This window comes from Hipposideros armiger, unplaced genomic scaffold (assembly GCF_001890085.2).
Source record: "Hipposideros armiger isolate ML-2016 unplaced genomic scaffold, ASM189008v1 scaffold_131, whole genome shotgun sequence".
In the NCBI taxonomy this organism is placed as follows: domain Eukaryota; kingdom Metazoa; phylum Chordata; class Mammalia; order Chiroptera; family Hipposideridae; genus Hipposideros; species Hipposideros armiger.
This window is the reverse complement of record NW_017731481.1, coordinates 1,725,974-1,753,204: the sequence shown is the minus strand read 5'-3', so window position 1 is coordinate 1,753,204 and position 27,231 is coordinate 1,725,974. Positions and strand designations below refer to the sequence as shown.

At 36.5% G+C, this 27,231-nt stretch overlaps 1 protein-coding gene across 1 annotated transcript in view; it reads left to right on the top strand.

The window, feature by feature from the left end:
• The window catches only part of KAT6A (lysine acetyltransferase 6A), a 95,772-nt gene that overhangs the window by 44,634 nt on the left and 23,907 nt on the right, over positions 1-27,231 (top strand). Inside the window, exons 3-10 of the mRNA XM_019649239.1 lie at positions 5,297-5,405; positions 9,534-9,649; positions 10,240-10,321; positions 12,918-13,053; positions 14,374-14,690; positions 17,554-17,687; positions 23,374-23,499; positions 23,859-23,869. Coding sequence (XP_019504784.1) covers positions 5,297-5,405; positions 9,534-9,649; positions 10,240-10,321; positions 12,918-13,053; positions 14,374-14,690; positions 17,554-17,687; positions 23,374-23,499; positions 23,859-23,869 — 1,031 coding nt within the window. The remainder of the gene's footprint in view (positions 1-5,296; positions 5,406-9,533; positions 9,650-10,239; positions 10,322-12,917; positions 13,054-14,373; positions 14,691-17,553; positions 17,688-23,373; positions 23,500-23,858; positions 23,870-27,231) is intronic.

The following is a 27,231-nucleotide window of genomic DNA, read 5'->3' as shown; positions in this document are numbered from 1 at the left end:
CGGCTGCTCAGCTCAGGCTGGACTCGAACCGCTGTTGCTCAGAGCTCAAACTCTTGAGCGAGCTCTTAACCAACTGAGCCACTCGGCCGGCCCTAATATTTGTTCTTTTGTGGTATACCACTTGATTTTTTAAAAAATTAGTTGCAGTAATTATAGTTGAACCTGTTTTTAAATGTTTTTATAATGCTTTATAGATATCTTATATTTAAGCCTAAAGAAAAATATGATGTGATAATTTTTTATTGCTTAGTGCATATTTGCGTATTATAGGGAGTCATATGTATTACATACTTCTTTCATACTCTTAATATTGGCTATGCTAACTTGTCTCAGTAATTTTCAGTGACCATAAAACTTGAGAAAACTTGTAGCTTTTAAGAATTACAGATCTTTATTGCCGGATAGCTTACGAAATGATCTCTTACAGGTTCCTGAAGTCATAAGTCTAAGTTTTATAGGAGCAGTTTTTTTCCTTGAAAATTTTGGTGGTCACAAATTCTAGAATTTATCATTCAGTTCAGTTGTGAAGTAACTAGAAATAATTACATAAACAAAACAGATTTTTGACTATCCTTTATGTTGGTGTTTAAGAACATAGGCAGCATCAAGGTGGATTTGAGTTCCTCAGAAGATATTAGAAAATGGAGACAAGTGTGTATTGGCTTTAAAAAATTAAAGGCAAGTCTTGGGGAAAAATGAAAATTGTACTTCAAGATGGGGCTGTCTCAGATGATGTATCTGGATATCTAGAAAATATCATTTAAGATATTCTAAATGATTGTGTCTAAAAATTTTTTTCTTCCATGGTATAAACCTCACATAGTAGAAATCACTGGGCAAAACTTTTACTATTCTTGTTTTTAAAAATTATTTCCAAAAGCTCAACTCAGAATGCTAACTCAACTCTTTGCTATTAGAGCATCTACTATGGATTTGCCTCAATGCTGCCATCTGGTGATTATAATGGAGATCTCAACATGGTGCTTAAGGCAACAAGATAGAATCTGAGTACCTCCTGCCACAAATCTCCCCCTACTTTTGGGAAATTGAATGGAAATGGGTTACTGTGGCAGAACTCTTACTTAGTTATTGAGACCATGAAGGTACTTGTGAGATTACTTTGTAAATAGCAGAGCATTTATATACTACAATTATTATTGAGCTGCTCATACCTTTATGAGGCTTATATCTGAGAACAACTCAAAGATAACTATGTTTCTTATTATTTGTAGTTATACAGGGTGATTTAATTAATGTACTGAACAACACTTACTGAATGCATACTATATGCGAGACACTATTCTTAGTACTAGGAATACAGTCCTGAACAGATAGATCAGAATGTTCATAGAGTTTACATTTAGTGGGGGACAAATAATAAGATACACACAATATGTTAATTACATGAAAAGGATTCGGGGAAAAGATAAAGCAAGGAAGGGGGATATGAATTGTTGTGGATGGTGAGTTGTTTTGAAATGTTAGATGGAATGGTCAAAGGAAGGCTGACTGAGAAGGTGACTTGAGTAGAGATCTGAGGGATCTAGGGAAGAACATTACAGATAGGAGGAGAAGCAAATGTGAATATGCTTTGATGGGAACATCTGACTTGTAAAGAAAATGCAAGCAGAGAAGCTGGAGTAGATAGATGTAAGACAGAGAGAGAGAGAGAGAGAGAGAGAGAGAGAGAGAGAGAGCGAGCTCAGCAGAGACCAAGTCGTAGAGGTAATTGTGTGTGTATATGGGGGTGCAGATCACATAGGGCCTTGTAGTCATTAGGCATTTAGTCTGAGAGGGAAATCATTGGACTGGATGGAGGGTTTGAGGCAGCCCAGTGACATGCTCTGATTTAACAGGTTCACTCTGTCTGCTATGTTTAATGGTGTGTAAAGTCATTTGCTACAAAGTTTTTTTTGGTTTGTTTTATTAGCTGTAGAACAGATTTACTTTGTATCGATATGAGAACAGTAAGATAAGGACTAAGCTTGGACAGGTGTAGGAACAGTGATTATATGGCATATTGCTTATCTACACAGATTTTTTTTTAATTAAAATTTATTGGGGTGACAAAGGTTAGTAAAATTACATAGATTTCAAGTGTGCAATTCCATAATATAATACATCAACTATATATCACATTGTGTGTTTACCACCCGGAGTCAGTTCTCCTTCCATCACCTTGTATTTGACCTCATTTACCCTCTTCATTGTATTAATAATTGTTCTCACTTTATCTTTTTGATACAAGATAATGAAATCAGTTTGTAAAGTTTTACTGGGAAAATGTTATGAATATCTCTTCACTGTCCTAAAACCACCTCAGTACTTTTCAGATTCGAATCTTACAGTGAACCCAATGTAGTCTTAGCCCTTCTCGCTGATTTTCATGCTCATTAATATTTTGGGAATGAGAATGACCTGGAATTGTAATGTTTTATGCTCTTAACAGTATAGTTAGCCATATTCTAAAATCACACAATTACTGATTAACAGTGCTAGTTGATCAACAATGAAAGCCCTCATAGATCATGTTGTAACCTAGACGATTTATTTAAACCACTTTTTTGTTTGTAGCTCATCAACTAAAATGACTAATCCTCAAAATACTATTACTCTGTCCCAAATTGCACTTTAAAACCCTGAAATGATCAAGTAGTTAAAAAAAATTATGGTAATTTTCAGTAATAGTATTTTTCTATGGATTCAATATTGTTTTGGTAGCTGAAAAATTTATCATTTTTATGTTTGGTCCTGTGATGTCAAAGAATAAACATCTTCAATGTGAAGTGTTTAGGTTAAGGAAATATGGCTGAACTGCCATGTGTTACCGAAAACTAACTGTTTCTATATAATTTGAGTCTGTTTGTACCAGTGTCTTTATTTGACTTTAAAAAGTTTCTTTTCAGCCTGTCTTATATTCACACTGTAAATATTAGTACTGTTAAAACTTAAGTAAAGTTGTAATTACTGGGGATAATCAGAAACTTGTTTTGTGTAATGAGTGGGCAAGGTCTAAGACTATGGTCATTTGATAAGTATCAGAATAATTGAGTTAAAACTGACTGTCTGCACAGCTCCAAGTAACCAGGCAGCCAGTTTGTCTAAATCATTACCTGTGTGACTGGGGAATTAATTTAACTTACTCTTATTTTAAATTTAATTAGCCACATGTTATAGTGCCTACCATATTGAACAGTGCAGCTCTAAACCTTACTACATAATATGTTCCTGTTATTTCTTGTTTTATGAATCTTTGACCATGTGTATCTTCTCTTCCGTATTTAAATAGGTTTTAGTTTCTCATTTTAAATACCTCAAACATGTGAAAACTCTTTCCGTTTCTTTTTGGCTATCTCCTGTCTGCTGTCTGTCCCTTCATGGCAGTTTGTTGGTTCCTGTGACTTTAGTTCTTATTCTGTCACTGAAAATGGTGCTTTTTTAGTGAGGTCTCCAACTATTTCTCAGTTGTAGAATCCACTGATAACTTTATCTTCCAACATTGATGGTTGATTGCTCCCTGCTTCTTGAAATTCGTGTTATCACTTCTCTTGGTTCTGTTTTCTCTCAGGCATGGTCTTTTCTAGTTCTTTTTTTCCCTTTGATGCTTCTAAATGTTGGTATTCTTCTATCTCAGACTTCATCTCATTTTCCCACTCCCCTCGCCTTAATTCTCTACCATATTCTACCCATTCCACCTTTTAACTGGGTGCCATCAATTATTACCTGCATGTTGATGTCTTTAAAATCCATCTCCAACCTATTCTCTCCTAAGTTCCAAACTCAATGTCCAAATCATCTTGCAGAATGTTCCAAAGGTACCACAGTCCTACTCCATAGATGCTCATTAATTTAAATTTAACTTTCAAATTAAAATATGCATTCAGAAAAGTACACAGATTGTAAGTCTATACCTTCATTATTACATAATTAAAATCTATGAAACCACCATCCAGGTCAACAAAAAGAACGTTACCAGTACCTCAGAAGCCCCTTTCCAATTCAATACCTCTTCCTTTCTCCCTAAAGGTAACCACTATCCTGACTTATAACAATATATAGAAATTTTTGAATTTTACATAAAGAAAATGATACAGTGTACGTTATTTTGTGCCTGTTCTTTCATTCAGTTGTTTGGATGCACATCCATGTTGTTGACTGTAATTTATTTTCATTACTGTTTAGTAGTCTACTGTATGGATATAGCACATTTTATCTGTGCAACCATTGCTAGTTATTTGGGAAATTTTTGAGTAACTTTTACTATGAATAATGCTACTGTGATCGTTTTGGTGTGTTTTTTATTGTTTATGTGTATTTGAACTTCATTTGGGTATATAGCTAGGAGTGGAAGTCCTATATGGAGTGGAAGATCCATATAGCTGGATCGTATGGTATGCATATGTTTAATTTTAGTAGATAATGTCAAATAGTCTTCAGAGTGGTTTATTTCAATTTAAATTCCTGTTAGCCATCTAAGAGAGTTCCTGTTGTTCCAACTTTCTTATCCACACTTACTATTGCTAGTCTTCATAATTTTAACCACTCTTAAAGATCTACTTCTTGATGGCTAATGAGGTTGAGCATCTTTCCTAATGTTTATTGGCCACTTATATATTATTCATGTTTTTTTCTCTTGTGAATTATCAATTGACATCTTCTGCCTACTTTTCTACTGAGTTGTCTGTCTTTTCCTTACTGATATGTGAGGGTTCTTGAAATATTCGCATATGAGCCATTTGTTAGTTAAACATGTTGTTAATGTCGTTTATTCTGTGGCTTGCCTTTTCACTTCTTTAATTGTGTCTAAGCCTTCCATCTTCCTTACTGTGCTCCCCAGCCCAAATCAGTTAGCCATTGGATTCTACCAGTTCTGTCTTTTAAATATCTCTTCTCTCTCTTTTCCATTCTTTTTGTCAGTGCCTTGAAACAGACCCTCATTCATTACTCATGGCCTGGATTATAGATCATTTTCAAGAGTTGATACTGTGATTTCTTGCACTTAATTCAGTGAATTTTTTCAATCTTAGGTGAAAGATTTGCTTTGTTTAATCCATATTGTATCATTTATTTTCAAAGTGACCAACTTGATTGGGATATGATTTTTTTTGGACCTAGGTTGGCACTACAAGGACCAGTTTGTAAAAACTCACCTACTTAGCTGGAAATTTAGGAGAGTGATGCAATTCTTCTAAAGTTACATATAACTTTTGTAGGAATTTAAAGCTAATTTTAATGTCTTTATATTACTACTAAAAAATAGTACCAGTGCCTGAGTGAACTGTGTTTTTCTTTACAGCCGGTTGCTGAACCAATCCCCATCTGTAGTTTCTGTCTTGGTACAAAAGAACAAAATCGAGAAAAGAAGCCAGAGGAACTCATCTCCTGTGCCGACTGTGGAAACAGTGGTATGTGACCCCCCTCTATTTTATCTAACATGTGCTATCAGGCAAGAGGGAAGTATGTTTAACTGAGTTTGTATTCTTGATCCTTATGAAAGTAATATTTCAATTTGATTCTGGTTTTAGGTAACTTAGATGAGCTCCTAGACAAGGGAGGGATTTAAATGTATAATTGAAATGTTTTATTCACTTAATTCAAACCAGGTCTTAGGTTTTTTTAATAAGAAGTTTTACATAGACTTATTTTTTCCTGTTGATCTTTATATTTCATTATTAAACATTGTTCAAATCACAGCAATCAGTTTGAAGTTATTGCTGGTTTCTTTAATAATCACTACTTATCTTTCTTGGTTTATGCCTTAAGCTTTATGAATAGAACCAGTATGGTTCTGTTCTTGATAGAAACTTACATATGTCACATTGGGAAATAGAGTGTTGACACTGCAATTTAGTGAGCTGTGTGAAATTCTGAGCTCTAAGAAAGATTTTGCAAAGAGCCTCCCAGTTTGTCAATTCCAGAGATAGTCTTGGTCTACATTTTAACAACTTACAAGGCTTTGCAAGAAAGTGTTAGCAAACCTGCATTATCTTTGATCATTGGCTTAATTTTCAGTGTTTTATATCAGTAACAATCAAGATATATTCCAGAAATCAGAAAATATGCCAGATACTTCAAGAGGAAAGGAGTTTAGTATTACAATCATGTATTTGTGAAATTGTTGGAAGAGCTAAAGAGGCAAACTCTAGGCAGTGCTTTAAGGACTAATTCCTGGGACACTGCAGAACTGACCCACCAGGGAGTCACTCCATCTGCCTCCATCTGGAAGAGGCGGGAGTGGGAGGCTACTGTGGACCTATTGAGTTCTGTAGTGGGATACTGAAATGCTGAATTTGGACATCATCACAACTGCTTCTGGGTAGCCATGAAGGTGAAGAATGGAAAGTCATTTTCATGACTTTGTTTCTCATTAAAATGCAGTCAAGGGGTGGCCAGTTAGCTCAGGTGGTTAGAGCACAGTGCTCATAACACCAAGGTTGTCTGTTTGATCCCCACATAGGCCACTGAGTTGTGCCCTCTGCAACTAGATTGAAACAACTACTTGACTTGGAGCTGATGGGTCCTGGAAAAACACAGTGTCATCGTCCTCCCTTTCACCTGCCCAGAAAACAAACAAACAAATAAACAAAAACAGTCAATACAAGGAGGAAGATGGTCTTTGCTTCATTTCTGCCTTTCAAAAATCACTCAAACATATCAAGTTGTTAGAACTTTACTCATATCTAGAGCCTAGCTTCAAAGGAATCCAGGAGGTATAGTTTTTAGCTTTTCAGATTTTATGTATAGAATGCATTAGAAGAAGGTGGGAAGAAATCTTGTGTAGTAGGTGACCATCTCCATCATACTATCACAAACCATAATGAACTATGGATGGATTTCACAGTTAAATATAAACCATAAAAGATAAAATTAAAATATAGTGCCATGTCATACAATGCATTGACTGCCAAACTATTTTTGTAATGGAACCCTTGAGAAATCTTACGGGAACCCAAATATATAAAGCAGGTAAAAATGAATCTGCTCTAGGTGAGGTGGGAAGGACATGGGGCTAAGGGGAGGGTTGTGTCACAGGCCTGCTTTCTAAGAAGCATTATACACGTATTTGAGGTTATCTCTGAATTTCTGTAAGATAGGGAAGAATGCAATGTGAAGACTTACCATAGAGGGAACTTCTATAGAACTAGTAGAATAAGTAACTATTAGTTATCTATTGCTGTAGAAAAAACTTACTTTGAAACTTAGCAGCTAAAAGCAACAACAAACATTTTTTATTTCTATGGGTCAGGAATTTGGGAGTGGCTTACCTGGGTGGTTTTGACTTGATTTCTTTCATGAGATTGCAGTCAAGATTTCATCTGGTGCTTCAGTTATGTGAAGGCTTCCGGATGAATCACTTAACTGGCAAATTAATGCTGCCAATTGACATGAGGTCTCAGTTCTTTGCCATGTGGACCTCTTCATAGGGCTGTATGTGTGTCCACAACATGGCAGCTGGGTTCTCCCAAGCAGGTCTCTGAGAGAGAGCAAAGTGGAATCTGTAATACCTTTTATAACCTAGCCTTAGGAGTCACAGTCATTTCAGTAGTACCCTATTGGTTACACAGATCCAGCCATATACAGTGTGGGAGTGAACTACACAAGCCTGTGAATTGGTAGTCTTACCGGGAGGCAAGAATGATTGGAGGGCAGCTTGGAGCCTGGCTATCACAATTACCAAGAAAGAAAAGATGGACATAGTCAAATATTTGAAATTTTTTATTTTCCAAATTGAGAACTAAACTACCACCCCCCCACCCCAAAGTGTAAGAATTGTTTGGGGGAAATCATTACATTAAATATGACAATGGCTCAAAAGCTTTAAAGTATAAAGAGCATGTTCACATTTCTAAGCATAAAATCAAAGGGTCAGAGCCCATGAACAGGCAGTTTATATAAGAGAAAGTTAGTAGTTGAGCATATAAAAAAATATCTTCCCCACTAATAATAGGAATGCATGCTAAAGCAGCAGTGAAGTGTCACTTCATAGTTGTTATAATAATAAAACTTCAAAGATAAGAGAGCCCAAACCTAGAACTGATGAAATTGTGGTAAAATATTTGTACTTTGCTTGTGGCACTGGATATCTCATAGGGCTTGGAACCTGTTTTGACAGTGCACATCTACCTCTTAAGCTATAAAAATGTTTATTTCGTTTCACTCACCAACAAAGGAATTTATCATAAGGAATTACTTTAAAAGAAAGAAAGAATCTATAAACATGAAATAATTTATTTTAGTCTAAGTATTTAACAATAAGGAAATGGTCAGGTAGGTTATATTGTATTGACTCGGTGGAATATAATCAGTTTAAGAAATAGAAATATAGAGTTTATTGATTAAAATTATGAAGAAAAGCAAAACAAAACTGTATATACCCTATAGTTAAGACCATGCCAGACCTTTCAACTAGTTTTTTTTTTTTTTAAGAAAGTTTATTGGGGAACAGTGTGTTTTTCCAGGACCCATCAGCTCCAAGTCAAGTAGTTGTCTTCAATCTAGTTGTGGAGTGCACAGCTCCCCAGCCCATGTGGGAATCGAACCAGCAACCTTGGTGCCATGAGCCTGTGATCTAACCACCTGAGCTAACTGGCCGCCCCACTTTTAGCTAGTTTAAAAAAGGAAAAGTAGAACATGAAAATGGTTATTCTAGGATGACAAGATTATGTGAGATTTTTATACCTCTTCTCCCGTTTTTCTTTAATGTTAGTGATATTTTGATGATACATTTCTTACCATCTCATAAAAGATAATTATTTAGGAATAAGAAAGAGAGGAGAGAAAATAATTGAACCAGCCCATTCTCTCATCAAAGAAAAAGACACATAACTGAATTTTAGAGGAAAGGGACAAATCTTTTCAGAAGAGTTGAGGGCAAATTGACTACTCTAAATTTTTGAGAATCAAACTGATACTAACTGTTGAAAAAGGAAACAATTTTTTTCTGTTACTGCTAATTCTGATCACAACAGAAATATTGCTTAAATTTTAGTTTTAGCTTGAGTGCCTTAAGCCATGAGCAAATAACTCACTTTAAATTAGCAGATTTTTAGTCTATTTTTTTTGGTTATATAGGTAACACATATTACTGTTTAAAGAATTGAGAGCACAGAAGGGTATAATGTGAAATGTAAAATCTTTCTCCTTCAAAATGTTTATAGGTCCATGTCCTAGGATGTTAACAATTGTAAACAATTTTTGAGTATTCTTCTAGAAATGGCCTGAGCATAGTATGTATTCATATACACACAAGCATGTGTACGCACATTATGGTTTAATGCAGTCTTAGTAAAAGTTTGGAGTTTGTCAAGTTTTTTAACAGCCAAATTTGTGGGGGTGTATACTAAATTCTATTTAGCATTAATAAAACTGAATTGAAGTACCAGTCTTGATGAAACGTGTATGGCAAGCCTTCAGGAGTATCTTGTTTACTTTAATACATGTTTTAAGATAATTCCCTTTTTCTACATTATTCCTTTAATACAATTACAGAATGATTCTTGATTGTTTCATTTCTGAATTTTCCCTCTTAATAGGTCATCCATCCTGTTTAAAGTTTTCCCCAGAACTAACGGTTAGAGTGAAGGCTTTACGGTGGCAATGCATCGAGTGTAAAACTTGCAGCTCCTGTCGAGATCAAGGCAAAAATGCAGTGAGTATCTTCCTTCCACTATGAATATTTCACTTGGAATTCAAATGTACAAGTGGCATTTCCCTCTATGTATGGTTTGTCAATTTTCAGTCATTTGGTTCAGTAGAATTTAGAACAGTAGCCTCTTTAAGGTACATATTAATAGTTTAGTATACCAGCTCATTGAGACTTGGATTATTTCTAGGTAGTTCTATAGCACCTTAATTTGAATTTGCAGAGACTAAGCTATTTTAAAGAAACTCCAAAATTTGAGTAGTATGGAGAGACATTCATTTAGGAATGGTCAGTTAGTATGTTATTTACAGATCATCCTTTTTAAATTATTAAAACAGACTAAAGTTAGCTTATATCTAGTCACTGGATAAATTTGAAAGTAATGAAACTAGTTCTTTATTAAAGATTGGATGAAGCAGAACTTTTTGCTAATTCAGACTGTCCATTTACTCAATTACAAATTGAGGAAACTTACTGTTACAATAACTTGACATCTCCTTTATGAGATCGTTGAAACTTCCTAGGTTTTATGAAGTCGTGGTCCGATATGTTTCTGTTTCATAAAATTAAGCAGAACTGTCCTTTCTCCTTTTTAGGATAACATGCTGTTTTGTGATTCCTGTGACCGAGGTTTTCACATGGAGTGTTGTGACCCACCACTCACCCGGATGCCAAAAGGTGAGAAATACTTTCTGAAATCACACTGGCGATATAAAGGGGTATGTTAGTGAAAGCACTTTTTATCTACTTTGTTAAAATGAAAGAGTAATTTGCATCTTTTATTTGGGGTTGTATAAGTAGGAAGAGAGCTGTAACCTTAAAAGGTGGGGACAGTCTTTCTGTTTAGGTGTCCTAACATTCTTATGTGCTATGGATTTATTATTATTTTCCATATTTAAGTATCTATGTAGGGTGAAGTGGTTCTTTTATTTATTTATTTATTTTTAGCTGAGCCATCCTGCCACCTTTTGGCAGCTCAGCGGCAGCTCAGCTGGGGCTGGGACTCGAATCGCTGTTGCTCAGAGCTCGTACTCTTGTGCGAGCTCTTAACCAACTGAGCCGCTCAGCCGGCCCCGAAGTGGTTCTTTTATAAATATTTTCCAGTCCTATAGCTAGAAGACAAAATGCTTGCCTTATAATATTTTGAAATATCTCTTTCTTTCAAGGAAGAAATGTTGGGCTGGCCGAATAGCTCAGTTGGTTAAGAGCTCGCTCGAGAGTGTGAGCTCTGAGCAACAGCAGTTCAATTTCTAGCCTGAGCTGAGCAGCTGCTGAGCTGCCAACAGGTGGCAGGATGGCTCAGCTAAAATAAATGAATGAATGAATGAATGAATGAATGAATGAATGAATGAATAAATGAAAGAAAAAATGTTGATTATATCACTGCTCATCACTTTTGAGGAGCCTAGAGCTAATAGAGTCTGGTTTATTCAAAACTTAAAAAAAAAAACTTTTTAGAAAATAATGTGCAAACAAATAAGTGCCCAAATCATAACAGTACAGTTTAATGTCATTCTATTCTTTTAACCCCTATTCCTTGAACAGTATTTAGTTGGGATATAATTGCCTGTTGATTGGACTTCCGTCTTATCATATGCTTATAGTTGCTTTAAAAAAATCTAGTTAGTGCCCCTGCTTGGTCTTATCACAGATTCCATTTTCAGCTCTGATTTTGTGGTTTATACATTTCTTAGGTAAAATGCTTGTAGGATTTTTGCTAATGTCCTTGGAGAAAGTTTTCCTATTGATGGAAAGAGACTCAACCTTAGGTATGACCAGGTTATTCCACTTTAGGATATTACTTAAGTCCTTCTTACACTACTTTGTTGATTGTTACCTTTTGAAAAGTCTTAAATTTATATGTATTGGAAGAATAAATACCCCCTTTCCTATCTTTTCCATTTACTTGAAACCTGGGCAGAAGGCTTTCTGAGAATCCTTCAAGATAAGAAAAATTTTCTTAGAACTTCATTCCTGTGTATCTAATGCCTACAAAAGTTTTATAGCAGCTTAAAGTAGGGAACATTTTATTTTGAAATAATTTCAGACTTCTAGAAAAGTGGTAAAAATAGTAGAGCATTCTCATTGTACCCTTTACGCAGCTTCCCTAATGTAAGTTAATGTCTTACAAAACCATAGTACAATTATTGAAATCAAGGAACTAACACTGATATGATACAATTAACAAATCTACATACCTTATTTGAATTTCTGGTCCAGAATCCAATTTCAGAATCTGAGAGTACATTTAGTTGTCATAGTTCCTTAATCTCTTCCTGTTGGTTTTAATTCGTCAGACTTTGTCTTTCTCCACCTTGACACTTTTGAAGAGTATGTACTGGTCAGTTATTTTGTAGAAAGTCCTTCAATTTGGGCTTGTCTCTTGCTTTTTCATGATTAGATTAAGGTTATGAAGTTTGACAAGAGTACCACAGAAGTGATGTTGTGCCCTTGTCAGTGCATGAAAATGGGTATATTACACCGGTATGTCTTATTACTAGTATTGTTAACTTTCATCACTTGATTACAGTGGAGAAACTTGACAGCTTTGCCCACTAACTCTAGCATCCATATATGACTCTTACATGCACCAATTTTTACATGGTATTTGCATAATGATGATTTTTCTATTTTCATCATCATTTCTACATTTATTAGTTGTAATTTTTTTGTAAGTGAGAGCTATCCTTTTCTCCCATCTATTTATTTGTTTATTTATTTATATAATTATGGACTCACCACATTTATTTTATTCTATGGATTATGACCCATTGCTATGATTATTTCTGTTTTTGCTCAGATTGGCCTAGATTTGACTATTGGGAACTCCTTCAAGTCGGCTCTTATGTCCTTTTGACATCCCTTCATCATCTTTTGAGCACTTCTTTATTTTCTGGCATTACAGGATGTTCCAGGTTATCTTGTATTTTACCTGCTTCTGTCCTGGAATCAGCCATTACTCTCTGGAAACCTGGCTTCTTTTTTTGTAGAATGGTAATTAGAAACCAATATTGGGGTGCTAGGTATAGAGCAGGGATTTTTAACTGAGGATCAGTGGACTGCAACCATGTGTGGGTTTCAGGATATTTGTGAGTCTCTTCTAATTGTTTGTAGAATTTTGTGTGTATATGTTTTCATGTTTATGTTTCTTGGGGGCTTTAATCACATTTTCAAATGAGAGTCCTTGACCTGAAAGAGGTTAAGAACTCATGACTTAGAGTTATATGAACTCTTTCAGTGTGTTTATATCTGTTGTGCTTTTCTTTCTTTATAGGCATGTGGATATGTCAAATATGTCGACCTAGGAAAAAAGGACGAAAACTTCTACAAAAGAAGGCGGCACAGATAAAACGGCGCTATGCTAATCCAATAGGACGTCCAAAAAACAGGTTAAAGAAACAAAACACGGTGTAAGTTGTACTTGTGGCAAGGTGAGGGGAGAAAAGGATAGGGCCTTCTCTATAGTGTAGGATTCGCTTGTTTGCTTTATGAAAAGATTTCAATTGTTGAAACTGGCACTTTTATGTAATAGTAATGGCTGACACTTATTGAATCCTCATTGAAGTGCCAAGGCACTGTTCTAAGTACTTTACGTGTGTTAAATCATTTAATGCTCCTAACAACCCAATGAAGTAGGTACTGTTACTATCATTTTTCAAAGGTGGAAACTACAGCATAGAGAGATTAACTTTCACAAGTTTATTAGTAAATGTTGAGCTGGGATTAAAACCCAAGTAGTCTGGCACCAGTGCCTGGCTCTTAACTATTGCCTTACATAAAAAGCATGAAAGAAAACATTATGTTATTGTAGCACTTTACAGATTTTTCACCTGATATCAGCCTCAGTAGTTTATTTCTATTAGATGTACAAATCACTGAATAGCTTCTTCTATTGAGGCCATAGCTAAGTGCCATTTTTATGTCCTGATGTAAAATAATGTGAGTTTTTCATCTGTTAGTAGAAATCAGGATATAATTATCTTTTGTGGACTAGGAAACTGGGCTATGTCTGAAGGAGGTGGGGCAAGATTCAGTAGCTAATTCTATCTTTTTTTTTTTTTTAGTATCTCTAAGGTAATTCACTTTTGATGATATGTAAAATATCTTTAGGCCTGTAAACCTCTCTTTATTCTCAAAAAGTTTACCCACCACTTAGGACTATCTTAAAGGTGATGTAACTGAAATGAATGGACAATAGCAGATTTAACTATATAGACCAACTATTATAATTGATATTTTAAATCTTAAGCTTTAATATTCTTATAAAATGATCTTTTGATTCCTCACTTTCAGAGAGTAACCCATCCTTGTATTTAAAGGTAAAAGTACAAGTCTGAGTTGGTGCAGAGATCATAAGACTTTATATCTGGAAGTGTCTTACTTGTTCTCTGGTCCAACTCTCATTTTACAGATGAAGACACTGATGTTTAGAGAGAATGTGATTTGTCCAAGATGTACAGCTAGTAAGTGGCAGAATTATGACTCAAACATGCCTTCTGACTCCTGGCTTAGGATTCTTTTCACTAGAAAATAACTAGGCTTCTTGGAAATAAGATGTTTTTAATAATAATATTCTTAATCATACAATATTTACAGTTTATGGACTATTCTTAACAATGCAGATTTTTTTATAAAGCTGTAGGTTATTTGCTAATTATGCAATATATTAAATAAAAACCTTATAAAGATTTATTTTTAATAGTTACCCATTTCCCTGTTTGACTCTTTAGATCAAAAAGTCCCTTCAGCAAAGTTCGAACTGGCCCTGGAAGGGGTCGGAAACGTAAAATCACTATCTCCAGCCAATCAGCATCATCATCTGAAGAAGGATATTTAGAGCGAATAGATGGCTTGGACTTCTGCAGAGATAGCAGTGTCTCCTTGAAGTTCAACAAGAAAACCAAAGGGCTCATTGATGGCCTTACCAAATTCTTCACCCCTTCCCCTGATGGGCGGAAACCTCGAGGGGAAGTGGTAGACTACTCTGAGCAATACAGAATCAGGAAAAAGGGCAACAGAAAATCAAGCACTTCAGATTGGCCCACAGGTAAAAATTTATTCACTTAGAAGCAGAAGGTATTCCAAAAGTGTATTATTTGGAGTAACACTAGTTATCTGGAATAGATTTATATTTCATTATTGAAAATTGGTTATGGAATATAAGAGTATATTAAAAATACATGTTTAGGGCCGGCCGAGTGGCACGGTGGTTAAGAACTGGCTTGGGACGCCAGAGGGCCCCGGTTCGGATCCCACATATGAGGGCCAGTGACACTGCCCTCTACAGCTAAGATGCTGAACAACAGCTCAACCTGGAGCTGGGCTGTCGTGAGTTGCCAGTGATGGCGAAGGCTGCAGCCCCTGTGGCAGTGGGTTGCCATGGGCTACTGTTTGTAGCCAGCAGCCAGCGTGAGCGGCCAGCAGCCGCCGTGAGCAGCCGTCCAGAAGCTGGCGACTTATCTGCCTTGCCTGGGAAGAGTGCAGTGATGGTGCCAACTTGGGCCAGTGAAGCAACATCCTCCACAACTAGACTGAAGAACAAAACGACAGCAACTTGTCTGTTTCCCTGCCCCCAATTCCCCAGCGCTATTCCTATCCCCCAATTCCCCAATAAAAATCTTAAAAGAAAATATATTTAATGATACCAAGGTGATAACTATGGCGAGAATTTAGAGGCTAGACATGAAGTTGCAGAATGGACAAGCAGGAACTCTTAGACAAAAGTTGTTTGTTGTTGTTGTTCGAATCACAAAGAATCTGCCTACAGAAATTTGGGCTATAACCTTGAGTCAAGGATATCTTTACATTTCATAAATTACAAAATAAATCATGTGATGGGCGTCACGATGCTTACTTTATTCCCGGAAGGAAATTGGAAAGAGCGTGGGTGGATAAAATCCTGTTGACCTAAACATAAGGGAAAGACCAAAATATATTCAAATATGATAAGGTCATTGAGTTTTGTACTTCAAATTTGGCAAATACAGTTGTAATTTTTCATGGATTATTACACTTAGAGAGAGAGAGAACCATAGCTCCAGGCCATTTGCTTATATATCAGGCTGAGTTTCCTAGTTTTCAAAGTAGAAAACTTCTGTGGAGAAGACTTAGTAGTATAACAGGTTGATTCAGGTCAGAGGAGAAAATTTTGATTAGCTCTCCAAATATTAAGGCTTAAACTAGCCTTATTGCTATTGAGTGCTTTTGAGTTTAGAGAATCTAATCCTATGTGGGAAGTAGAAAGAGTTCTGAGAAATGTAGAAGAATGAGAATGGGCTTTTTGGATCATAAGACTCTTTTGTGTCATATACTGAGAGAATTGCCTACCTTTGATTTCTGTTCCTGGAATGTCCGGTTGGTAATTGTACTCACTGCTTCCTCATTCTTACTTGTATAAATGGTTGATTGGGCTAGTGCAGGAGAGAACATTCTTGTCATTGTCAGGTCCTCCTTTTTAATGCTGTATTGATGGGCTTTTCGGCACAGTGGCAATCAACTAATTACTCTTTAAGCATTTAAGTACTCTTCCTGTTTTTATCAGCCATATAGACTAGATAAGCACCAGTCTGAGCATGTTTATCTGAGAAAATGTGCAAGCCATTTAGGTTGGACTTAGAAGGAAAGAATCTCATAAAGCAGATCCTAATGAAAGGCATTTTTTAATTAACCATTTCACTGGAGGTGAATTATTAGAAGAATCTACTGGAAAGTTTTAGAAATAGAAGTTATTAGAGCAAGTGTGTAAAGTATAGGGAGACCCAGTATTGAGCTTTAGGCATTGGTGTTAGCGTTTGCTTTAATTGGCTCTGTCATTTACTTTAATGAATTTTAGAGTTTAAGGAACAGTCTGCACCATCTGGTAACAATGCTACTGAATGCTGCACTAGACCTGTGCCTGCATTCGTGTCATGCACTAGGGGGCATTAGCATCACATAGTATCTTTAGATTTTATATATATATATAAAATTTCAGTTTGGAAATATTGTGAACAGTGAGTCCTTGTCCTTTTTCTTATACTAAATGAATAACAAACAGCTTATATATGCAGTTGATATGAAAAGAACTATCTCATTAATTGGTCTTTTCAGCCACACTCATACAAAGAGGAAATGAGTCTAACAGCAGTGTCATCTTCAAGTGCAAAGAATAATGATCTACGTAATCCCCCAATATTCCTTTCACCAATTTCTTTGTCCATTTGAGGAAGATGCATCATTTAGTGGATTGATTGTTATAATTTCTCATACTTACCCAGAGGATTATCATCTGTGATCCTCAGGTTTGTGCAGTTTGGACTTTAAAAGGGCACTCAATGTGAGGGAGTCGGTACTTCTTGAGCTCAGTTAAGATAGCTGTTTTGAAGGTTATCTTTTTGCAGAGATAAGAATGTATTGGTCTTATGACGATGGCAGGATCATAGAGAATTTTAGAAAGAGCAAATTTTCCCTATTTTCTCAGGTGATGAAAATTATGTTTTACTATAACATAAACGTCCATACTACCAAAAAATGAAAAACCAATATTTGAATGTTATGTTAAATTTATACTAAAAGTTTTATATTCATACTATTTCAAAATAAATTTCATACTCCTTAGAATCCTTTTTCCTGTCTGCTTTTGTATGTATTGTAATATATTAAAATATCTCTTAATGAAGATTAAAATGGGTTATGTAATATTTTTTAGAAGCTCTGAGGCAATTCAGTATTTTCATTATAAGGTAGATATAATATGTACATATTCTTTATTGACTAGTATCCTTCTAGGAGTCAGTTTAATGCTGTCCTCTTCTTTGTTGTATAAATAATATTGTCTTCAAATTGAAATAAAAATTTCTGAAAAAATTTTTTCTGGTTATATTAAACTAAGGATAGTATTAATAATGTGTGAACCCTTTCTTTATGTGCAGACAATCAGGATGGCTGGGATGGCAAACAAGAAAGTGAGGAACGGCTTTTTGGGAGCCAGGAAATCATGACTGAGAAAGATATGGAGTTATTTCGTGATATCCAAGAACAAGCACTGCAGGTAAAATTGGATATTTAGATTGGACAATCAAATAATTTATTCATGGATAAGAAACAGGATTAATTATTTTGTGGGTAGAGCAGTAAAAGCAATTTATCCATCTGATTCGTGAATATTCTGCTGTTTCTTTGTAAAATTGTTTTCCTTATGTAAGTTAGGACTTGGGTCTTTATTTTAATTGTAGTGGGAAACCATTGAATGATAGTAGGATCAGAATTGCATTAAAAATTGTTTTTTCTTGGCCACTGTATGAAGAATGGATTGGAATTAGGTAAGAGTAGAAGCAGGGAAGAGTGAGGGTTTTTTATTGATCCAGAGGAAAGAAGATGGCAGCTTAGACTAGAGAGGTGGCAGTGGAAAAGGGAGAGAGGAAGATGGATTTAGAATACATTTTAGAGATGGAATCAGCAGAAGTTAGTGATAGATTTGATGTGTAATCTGAAGGAACAAGAGGTCATCAAGGATGACTCCAGGTACTTAAATGTAAGAGAGAAAGTGGGTTGAAGCCAATGGGAAAGTTACTGTTGATTAGATTAGAGGATGTTTTAAATAATAAAAGCATTCATGAAGATAATGCACAAAGTCATTTTTTTAGAGGCTAGATATGGCTTAGCAGAAGCTGCTTCAACCTTTGTTTAAAAAATTTTGCAGGAAGATTTTATTACAGGGATTTAGGCAGTCTTACAGTTGGACCATTAAGGGATAAATGATAAAGGAGTTAATATTGGAATCTTTGCATATTGGAATATTGCAACCCATCAATTATTGAGTGCCTACTTGTTCTAGAAATTATGCTACATGTAGGGGCTATATGAGTAAGACATAGTTTATATTTTCATAGAGTTTACAATTTAGTAGGAAACATACTCTAAAAACCAAATCCAGTATTTGTGCATAGTGATTATCTTGAGTAACTTCGCATGGTATATCATATCATCTGATATATCATCTAATCCAAGAATTATTGAAATGTTTAACAAGATTTTTATCCAAAAGAGTCATCCGTGAATTGGTTTTGATTTTTTTATTTTATTTTAGGAGAAGTAAGGATATAGTTTGCCTGGTACTATGTTCTATCATTAGCTATATAAGGAACACTTCCATAAAAAAAGAGCCACTTCTGAAAAGAAAAATAGAAGCATAAAAAATTAGTAGTATAGGCTTCTGTTCTGGAATTTTATTTCAGCAGTGATCTTATGAGCTTGGAGGAAATGTTTTTTCTTAAAATGTCCATCACCAGAAAGAAGCATTTATAGTCATCTCATTCCATTGGATCATAACAGCCTTCTTGACAAATATAGAATGATTTTTATATAAAATATTACCAAATTGCATGTTATATTTCCATACTTGTTTTAATGTTTTTTAGTTTTGAAGGATTTGCTTGTTAGAACATTTGAGGTATTAAAATAATTTCCTTTTTTGCATAAAGAATTGAACAGTTACTTGAAATGAAGTAAGTTAGGTTCAACAACTCTCTTACTCCTCTGGGGTAAGGATTATTATCCCCATTTTACATATGAAGAAACTGAGACTTAGTTGCATGGCTTCCCTGACGTTACATAACTATTGGGTTGTCGGAAAAGTCAGGAAGTATTTTTCTGTTTTTCGTTGCAAAAATGCATCATGACTTTTCTGATAACCCAGTAGTAATGGCAGAGATGGAGTTAGAACTCAGGCCTGTGTGATTTCAAATCCTATGCCCTTAATCACAATAACATCGTCTATTACCCCGTAAAAAAATGTTACGGAGGCATCAAAATCATAAGGCATGTATTGAATGCAAGTACGGGAAAGTACATAGGAAGCTAAACAGCAAACAGTGGCATAGAGGACAATTTATGTAATCTGTTGCTGTAGTAAATTATACAGGCTGTTCCACATGTTGACAATATACTAAGATTAGTAAGAATTGGTGTGACCTGAGATGATCCCGGAAAAGCAAGCTTAAAGGATGATTAGGCCTTAGGTAAATGGGGAGAAAGAAGGCTTACCAGGTAGAATAAACATTAACTTAAGCTTTGAGGAGTAAACCACTATCAATACAAGAGACATTGAGACTGTTAGGTTCATCAGATCAACAAATATTTGAGGACCTACTTTATGCAAGTCACATTGGAGATGGTGTAAAAAATACAGCTGCCCATAAAGGTGTTGTAATACAAGCAGCCCCTGCTTTGCGTGGCACTGTGTTAATAGAAACGTGATACATCAGAATCGTGTTCATACATTTATGCATTTCTGTGGCGACCGAGATTTGATCTTACTTCTGGTGTGCGCAAGTTTCAGTTAACATGGCACCATACAAAGTGAGGCCTGCCTATAGTTTAGTTTGAGAGATAAAGCAGAGTTGAACATTTGTTAGTAAACGGTAAGAAATATGTTGACTGGGGCCGGCCGAGTGGTGCGATGGTTAAGAACTGGCTCTGGACACCAGAGGGCCCCGGTTCGGATCCCACATATGAGGGCCAGTGACACTGCCCTCCACAGCTAAGATGCTGAACAACAGCTCAACCTGGAGCTGGGCAGCTGTGAGTCGCCAGTGACGGCGGAGGCTGCAGCCCCTGTGACAGTGGGTTGCCATGGGCTGCCGTGAGCGGCCAGCAGCTGCCGTGAGTGGCCGTCCAGAGGCCGGCGACTGATCTGCCTCGCCCGGGAAGAGCGCAATGATGGTGCCAGCCTGGGCCAGTGAAGCAACGTCCTCCACAACTAGACTGAAGAACAAAAAAAAAAACGACATCAACTTGTCTGTTCCCCTTCCCCCAATTCCCCAGCACTGTTCCCATCCCCACAATTCCTCAATAAAAATCTTAAAAAAAAAAAAAAAAATATGTTGACTGACTTAGTATGGGGCTGGATATTGAAGGGCTTTGAACGCTAGTAAGAGGACATTAGTCTTGGTGTGCCAGGATTTTAAGGTATCCCCATGACTACTTTTTTTTGTTGTTGGAGTGATTTCTCCTTGGTACTGGTGAAATTAGGGATGGGGAGTAGGGGACTGTTTTAGTGTTTTAGGTATTTACCCATAAATTATAAGTGACATATTAAAGACTGTTTATATATATATATATATATATATATTTTTTTTTTTTTTTTAAAGATTTTATTGGGAAATTGGGGAAGGGGACCTGCGAAGTTGTATTTCAATCTTCGTTGTGGAGGGCGCCAGTCGCCATCAGGCTTCCCATCAGCAGCTCGTGGCCTCTAAGCTCAAGGTGCTGTGTTCAATCTTAGTTGCGGGTGGGCATAGCCACCATCCCATGCGGGAGTTGAACCAGCAGCCTTGTTAACAGCACATGCTCTATCCACTGAGCCATCCAGGTGGCAGCTCAGCTCAAGGTGCCGAGTTCAGTCTTAGTTGCAGGTGGGTGTAGCCCATAATCGGACAGGCAATCTTGTTGTTACACCAGCTGAGCTGTCCTACCACCTGTTGGAAGCTCAGCGACAACTCAGCTCAGGCGCAGCATCACTGGTCCATGTGGGAATCAAACTGGCGGCCCCATTGCTCAGAGCCTGCACTCTTAAGCCAACTCGTAACCAACTGAGCCTCTCGGCCGGTCCCCTGTTTAGATGTAGTTTGAGTTTATCCATTTAACAATTCAGCACAATTTTATTGAGAATTTAGTAAGACGGTGTGTTTAAGATCCTAGGTACTAGATTTAAAAAAAAAAAAAAGATCCTAGGTACTAGAAATAGCCTGTTCAAATCCTATCTCTGCTGAGTGACCTTAGTCAACCAAGTTGCTTAGGTTTGGTGAAAGACTTACATGATTTGATATTTGCAGAGTGCTTAGTGTGTCATTCATGTAGTGAGCACTAGATAAATGTGAGCTTCTGCTAACTATCTTAGTGGCAGGTGATGGAAATACACAGAAAAATAGAAAATGTGTCTCTTTCCTCCAGTTGTGGAGACGTTTATAAACAAAAATTAAAGCCATGTGATTAGTAATAGGTACTCTTTTACAGTCAATATTATATATCATTTTGTTGCTTTCATACAACCTTGTTATTACTTGCTCCCGTTTTACAGATGAAGAAATTGAAGCTTTAGGAGGATTATCTTACCTAGAGTTACATAGTTATTAGGTGTTTGAACCCCATAATTATTAAGATCTCACTCCAGATCTTTAGCTACTGACTGCTAGTTTGTAATATAATGCTACAATAGAAATATGCATAAGATGCAATCAGATGAACAGGAAGGCATCTGTCTAGGGATGTTAGAGGAGTCTTCATAGAGGAGGCGCTATTTGAGCAGGGTATTACGTAAGAATTTATTGAATAATAAGAGGAAGGCATTTCACATAGAACAGTTTAGGTGTAATAAAACTTACTAAACCCTTGGGGCTGGATGTACTTCATTTGCCTGCAGTTCAAGGAAGAGATGAGGTTGAAAACAAAAGTATGGAGCAGATCACAAATATCCTGTGGTAAAGGTTAAGAAGTTTGTACTTTATGTTTTAGTTACAGTAGCTTTATAAAGTAGTTAAGTAGCTCTTGAAGAGCTCCTGAAGATTTTTAATTTTTTTTAAAGAGGGTGACATGATTGTATTTGCATTTAGAAACTCAACTCTGGTGACACAGTGAGGAATGAACTGAAGACTTCCTGAACAAGGACACCTATCAGCCCAGTGATTACAGTAGTCAGAATGAGAAGTGACTAGGGTCTAAGTGAAGGCAGCCGAGGGACAGTAGGCAGAGACTTTGAGAAAGATTCAGAATAGAATGGAAAAGATAGTGTTGGATTAGGAGTTAGGGTTGAAAAAGAAGGTGGAACCAAATAGGTCTCCCAGTGTTCTTCTGTTTTGAGTACATGATGGAACAGAAGCTGTTTTGGATGAAGGAAGAGACTGTGCTTACATAAATTGGGGACTTGTGTAATATCTAAAGTGGAGATCTTTTGTAGACTGTTGTATATGGAGGTCAAGAGGGCTTTGGGTAGGATCTTTGCCAGGTTATCAGCACATAGGTGATGAATGAAACTACATATGTAATAGCTGAAGTTATCATAGGTAATATTCATTTAACAATAAATATTACTGAGTACTGGTTACCATATGCCAGACACTGGCAATACAAGAGTGAACAAAACAGATGTAAAAAAAATCCTTATTCTCTGGAGCTTACAGTTTACTTGAGGTGGAGATGGGTTAAAGTAAATGGTACACCATGTGGTAGTGTATGGAGAAAACTCAGGGAAGGGGGAGAGAAAATTCAGAGGGAAAGGATAGATTTGTACAGTTGTAAGTTGTTGGGTTAGGCACTTTCTCACACCTAAAGGAGGTGAGGGAATGAACCATGTAGATATGAAGAGAATAGCATTCCAGGCAGGGGAGCAGAAAAACAAAGGCCCTGAATCAGGATTTGTGCTTAGCATGGTCAAGGAAATACAAGGAGGCCGGCCAGTGTGGTTAGAGCTAAGAATAGAAATTAAGTGATGAAGGCAGATAGGTAATGGGGAGGCCAGGTTTTGTAGGATAATGTCTTTTACTCTGAGTGAGATAGGAACCCTTGGAGGATTTTGAGCAGAAAAACGGCATAATCCAACATAGGTTATAAACAGGATTGCTCTGGCTTCTGTGTAGATTGAGGGGAGGAAGTACACAAGCAGGGAGAATTTAGGAGGCTGTTATCATTATCGAAGTAAGAGATACGGTGGTTTGGATCATAGTGAAATTGGGATTCTTATTTATGTTTTGAAGGTAGACCCATTAGGATATGCCATTGAATTGAATGGTTATGAAAACAAGGAGTCAAGGATGATGCCAGAGCACAGGTGGAGGAGGAAGTTGCCATTTACTGAGATGGAGGAGAATACAGGAGGCCAGGTTTGGGGAAAACAAGATCAGGAATTTGAGATTGGACTGTTAAACTTGACATTCCTTTAAGACATTCAAGAGAGTAAATACCAAGTAGATAGTGGGACGTATGTGTCTGGAATTCAAAACACAGGCAGGTCTGGGCTGGAGATTTAAATTTAGGACTTGTCAGCAAGTTGGTGGTATTTAAAGGAATGAGACTAGAAAGAGAAGAGAAGAGCTTTGAGGAGTCCTGGGATATTTCAGCTTCTGGTGATTAGAGAAATTGAGAGGGAATGGCCAATTAAACCATAACTCTCATTTCTCTGTCCCTCAGCCCCTGGCAACCACAATTCTGCGTTATGTCTCTGTGAATTTAACTTCTCTAGGTAGATCTCATGTAAGTGAAATCATACAGTATTTGTCCTTTTTTTTTTTTTTTTCATTGGGGAACTGTGTTTTTCCCAGACCCATCAGCTCCAAGTCAGGTCACTATCTTCAGTCTAGTTGCGCAGCTCACTGGCCCATGTGGGAATCACACCAGCAACTCTGGTGTTAAGAGCCTGTGCTGCTGCGCTCTAACCACCTGAGCCAACAGGCCGCCCTTGTTTTGTTTCCTTGATAGTAGCTAGGGTGTGAAGTGGTATCTCATTGTAGTAGTCTGTATTTGCATTTCCCTAATGATTAGTGATGTTGAGTATCTTTTCATGTGCTTATTGGTCATTTGTGTATCTTCTTTGGAGAATGAAAAAAAAAACCTTATAACTCGTTTTACAGTAAGATCTCACTTAACTAAATTCAGTTGACAAAACATCTGAACTGAAGTGAGACTGTACATATTCTTTACTTATCCCATTTAATGTGAATATTCTTATGGTTTGCTAAAGAAATATTAATGATATCTGATGATGGAACGTAGCTCCAAATCCTACAGGAGTTATTGATTTAAGATACATACCTGTAGTGTAATACTTTTCTAACATCAGAAAAATTCAGGATTCCAAAGCACATTCTGTTCCACCCAATAGTTTTGGATGAGTCTGTGGACTTGTAGCTTCATTTCTTTGGAAAACCAAGTTCCAATTCAAAGAAAATTACACAAACTTTGGAATTCTGAATGTTAATTAGTTAAGGGCTACCCGTATTTTCTGTCTTACCTCTAAACATTTTGTTCTCTTCTCTCTTTATGCTTCATTCTTAATATCCCTTTCCTGGAGTTTATTGTCTCCTAACCTTTCCAAGCCTTCTGTTTTTCCTCCCTCATGTATAAAGCGGGTATATTATTTCCTACTTTGAGGACCAGATTGTAGGGATTAAATGAGATAACGATATAAGGCACAGAGTCTGAACTAGTAGGTTCTCCACAAATGCTGAGTCTCTTTATTCCTTAAGTTCATGCTCTCTCCATTTTGGAGCTTATAAATTGTACTTACATATCTCTTTTATCATGTAACTTTTAATCCCTAATGAACGGAATTATTTTTTAATAAAATAGTGTTTCTATGGGAAAATGTTCAAATACTAAGAAAGACATCCTTTCTCCCCACATTTCGCTTCTCATACTGATAATAAGGGTGCATTCCTACCTTCCACCCCCACCTCCAAATGTCATTCCCCGTAGGGAATGGAAAGGGAAGGTATGGGGGAGCCTTCCAATGGAGGGCAGAGGGAAGGGAGCAGGGCTGTATCTACATCGGTTGTAATTTTTACATTTGTACCAGATCTGGGCTTGGGGATACTGCAACAGTGGCCTCTATGTATTGGAAATTGGAATTGGATAAGTCATTTAATGGATGTGGAGTTTTCGCAGGAGACTAATGCTGTTCTCATAAATTCCTAGTAATAAAAGTTCCATTATCTAGAATAGGCATATTTAAAGTTATCTTTTGGTTTAGCCAATTACTAGTGCATTTAGTGCCCCCGCTCAACTTTCTTAGATTAAAAAGTTCATTTATATGTCATCTTTTAAAGATTTTGGCATACTCAACTGAGGAGGGTACAAAGTGGCAGAACTTGCATTAATAGTTTTAAAAAATATTTTGTGCTCTTGATGGTATCATATATCTGCTGCTTTGGAAAGTTGCATGTTTAATGAAAAAGCATTTTGGCTGAAATTTAAAAATAAAATGGCCTAGCAAAGGTGACCTTGGAATTCAGATTCACAATTTGACTGGCAAGGCCTGGGTTAATGAGTGGTGTAGCTGCAGCTGTTGATTCCTCACTGTGTAGAGCCCTTGTTCTGTTTGCTTCTAAACCTTAGTAAACGGAAACACACTGGCTCCTGAGACTTTCACAAGGGAGTTGGAGGTAGTGGTGGAGAGAGGTGGATGTGAGCATGTGTGGCAGAACATTTCACAGTGCACGGAGGTGAGGGTGGGTGAGGCAGTTGGGAAATCTGCCGCGAGTCGTTTATACAGCGTCTTGTAGTTGTGGTGATGTGCAAACAACTATACTGGAACTGGATATCCAGTTTCACATCGGGCATCCACCTGGAAGAGCGATGGACCACCGATGGGAAAGCTCTCAAGCAACGGGCAGTGCCACCGCAGGTGCATGTTTCCAGCTTTTGTGCTTCCCGTTTGATCCTTGGCTCAGGAAATTAGATTGGGTTTCTGATATTGATTATTTTGATATTTTCTATAGTACTGTTATTTTGAGCTGTGAAGATAGGTTAAAAGATACTACTTTATGAATTAGAATACTTGATTCTGGAATGTAGTCTAAAGAATAGTGTTTTTCAAACCTATGAAGTTCTATTTTGGTTCTAAGAAATGAAAAAATATCTTATTTTGACCCTGTCTTATATATTTCCTTATGATTTTTTTATTTGGAAGAGCCCCAGTAATCCTTGGTGTCATAACACAATTTATCCAACTAATAGTTGTTTGTCTTTTGTTTTGAGGTGTCTAAGAGGTTGAGGTTTCACCTGGCTGTATTCCAGCATGAAACCTGAGATAAGTCCCTTGGCTTTTTATAAAAGGAAATGGTTAGAAAGATCAGGGAGAGTGTTCAGATGAGTTGTGGTGAAGCAGCTTCTTCCTTAAATGAGTTTCTATTTAAAAAGTCAATAAAAAAGTTCTGATCTTTTTAATTTTGTAGGAGAGGTGTGTGTGTGTGTGTGTGTGTGTGTGTGTGTGTGTGTGTGTGCGCGCTGTCTGTCTAGGGCTTTAATGAGGGACTTAATCTTTCAGTGCTTTTTAAAGCATAAAGTTAGATAATTTTGGTAGTTCTTTTGATGAACAGTTATTAATACTTGGGTTTGATTAGGCTAAAATTCTAGCTCTGTCTTTTTCTTAAGTCAGTTAAATGTTTATAGAGTATCCATGATAAACATACATATACATGTATTATATACATAATATGCACACATATATGTGTATGTATATATAAATATGTTCCTCATTGGGTGCAGAGCAAATCAAATTGCTCTTCAGTTTAAGGTTTTAAAGCCTGATCTTTGTAGTCCTTATAGGCTTATATTGGAATTGCTGGTGTGGAAGTCATAAAGGCTTTACAAGTTACTCTTCTTTAGACAATGTAGTTATTCAGATTATTGCAGGGATGAGGGCATAGAGATTGTTTTCATTATAAACAGAAGGTAGATAAAAGGGATATATATATATATATATATATATATATATATATATATATATATATATATATATATACCGTATTTTTTTACTTTGGTCAAATCTGTGAAGAGCTACTAATGAAGGGAATTTTAGGGGCAATGTAAAATGAATTGAAGACTTTTAATACTTG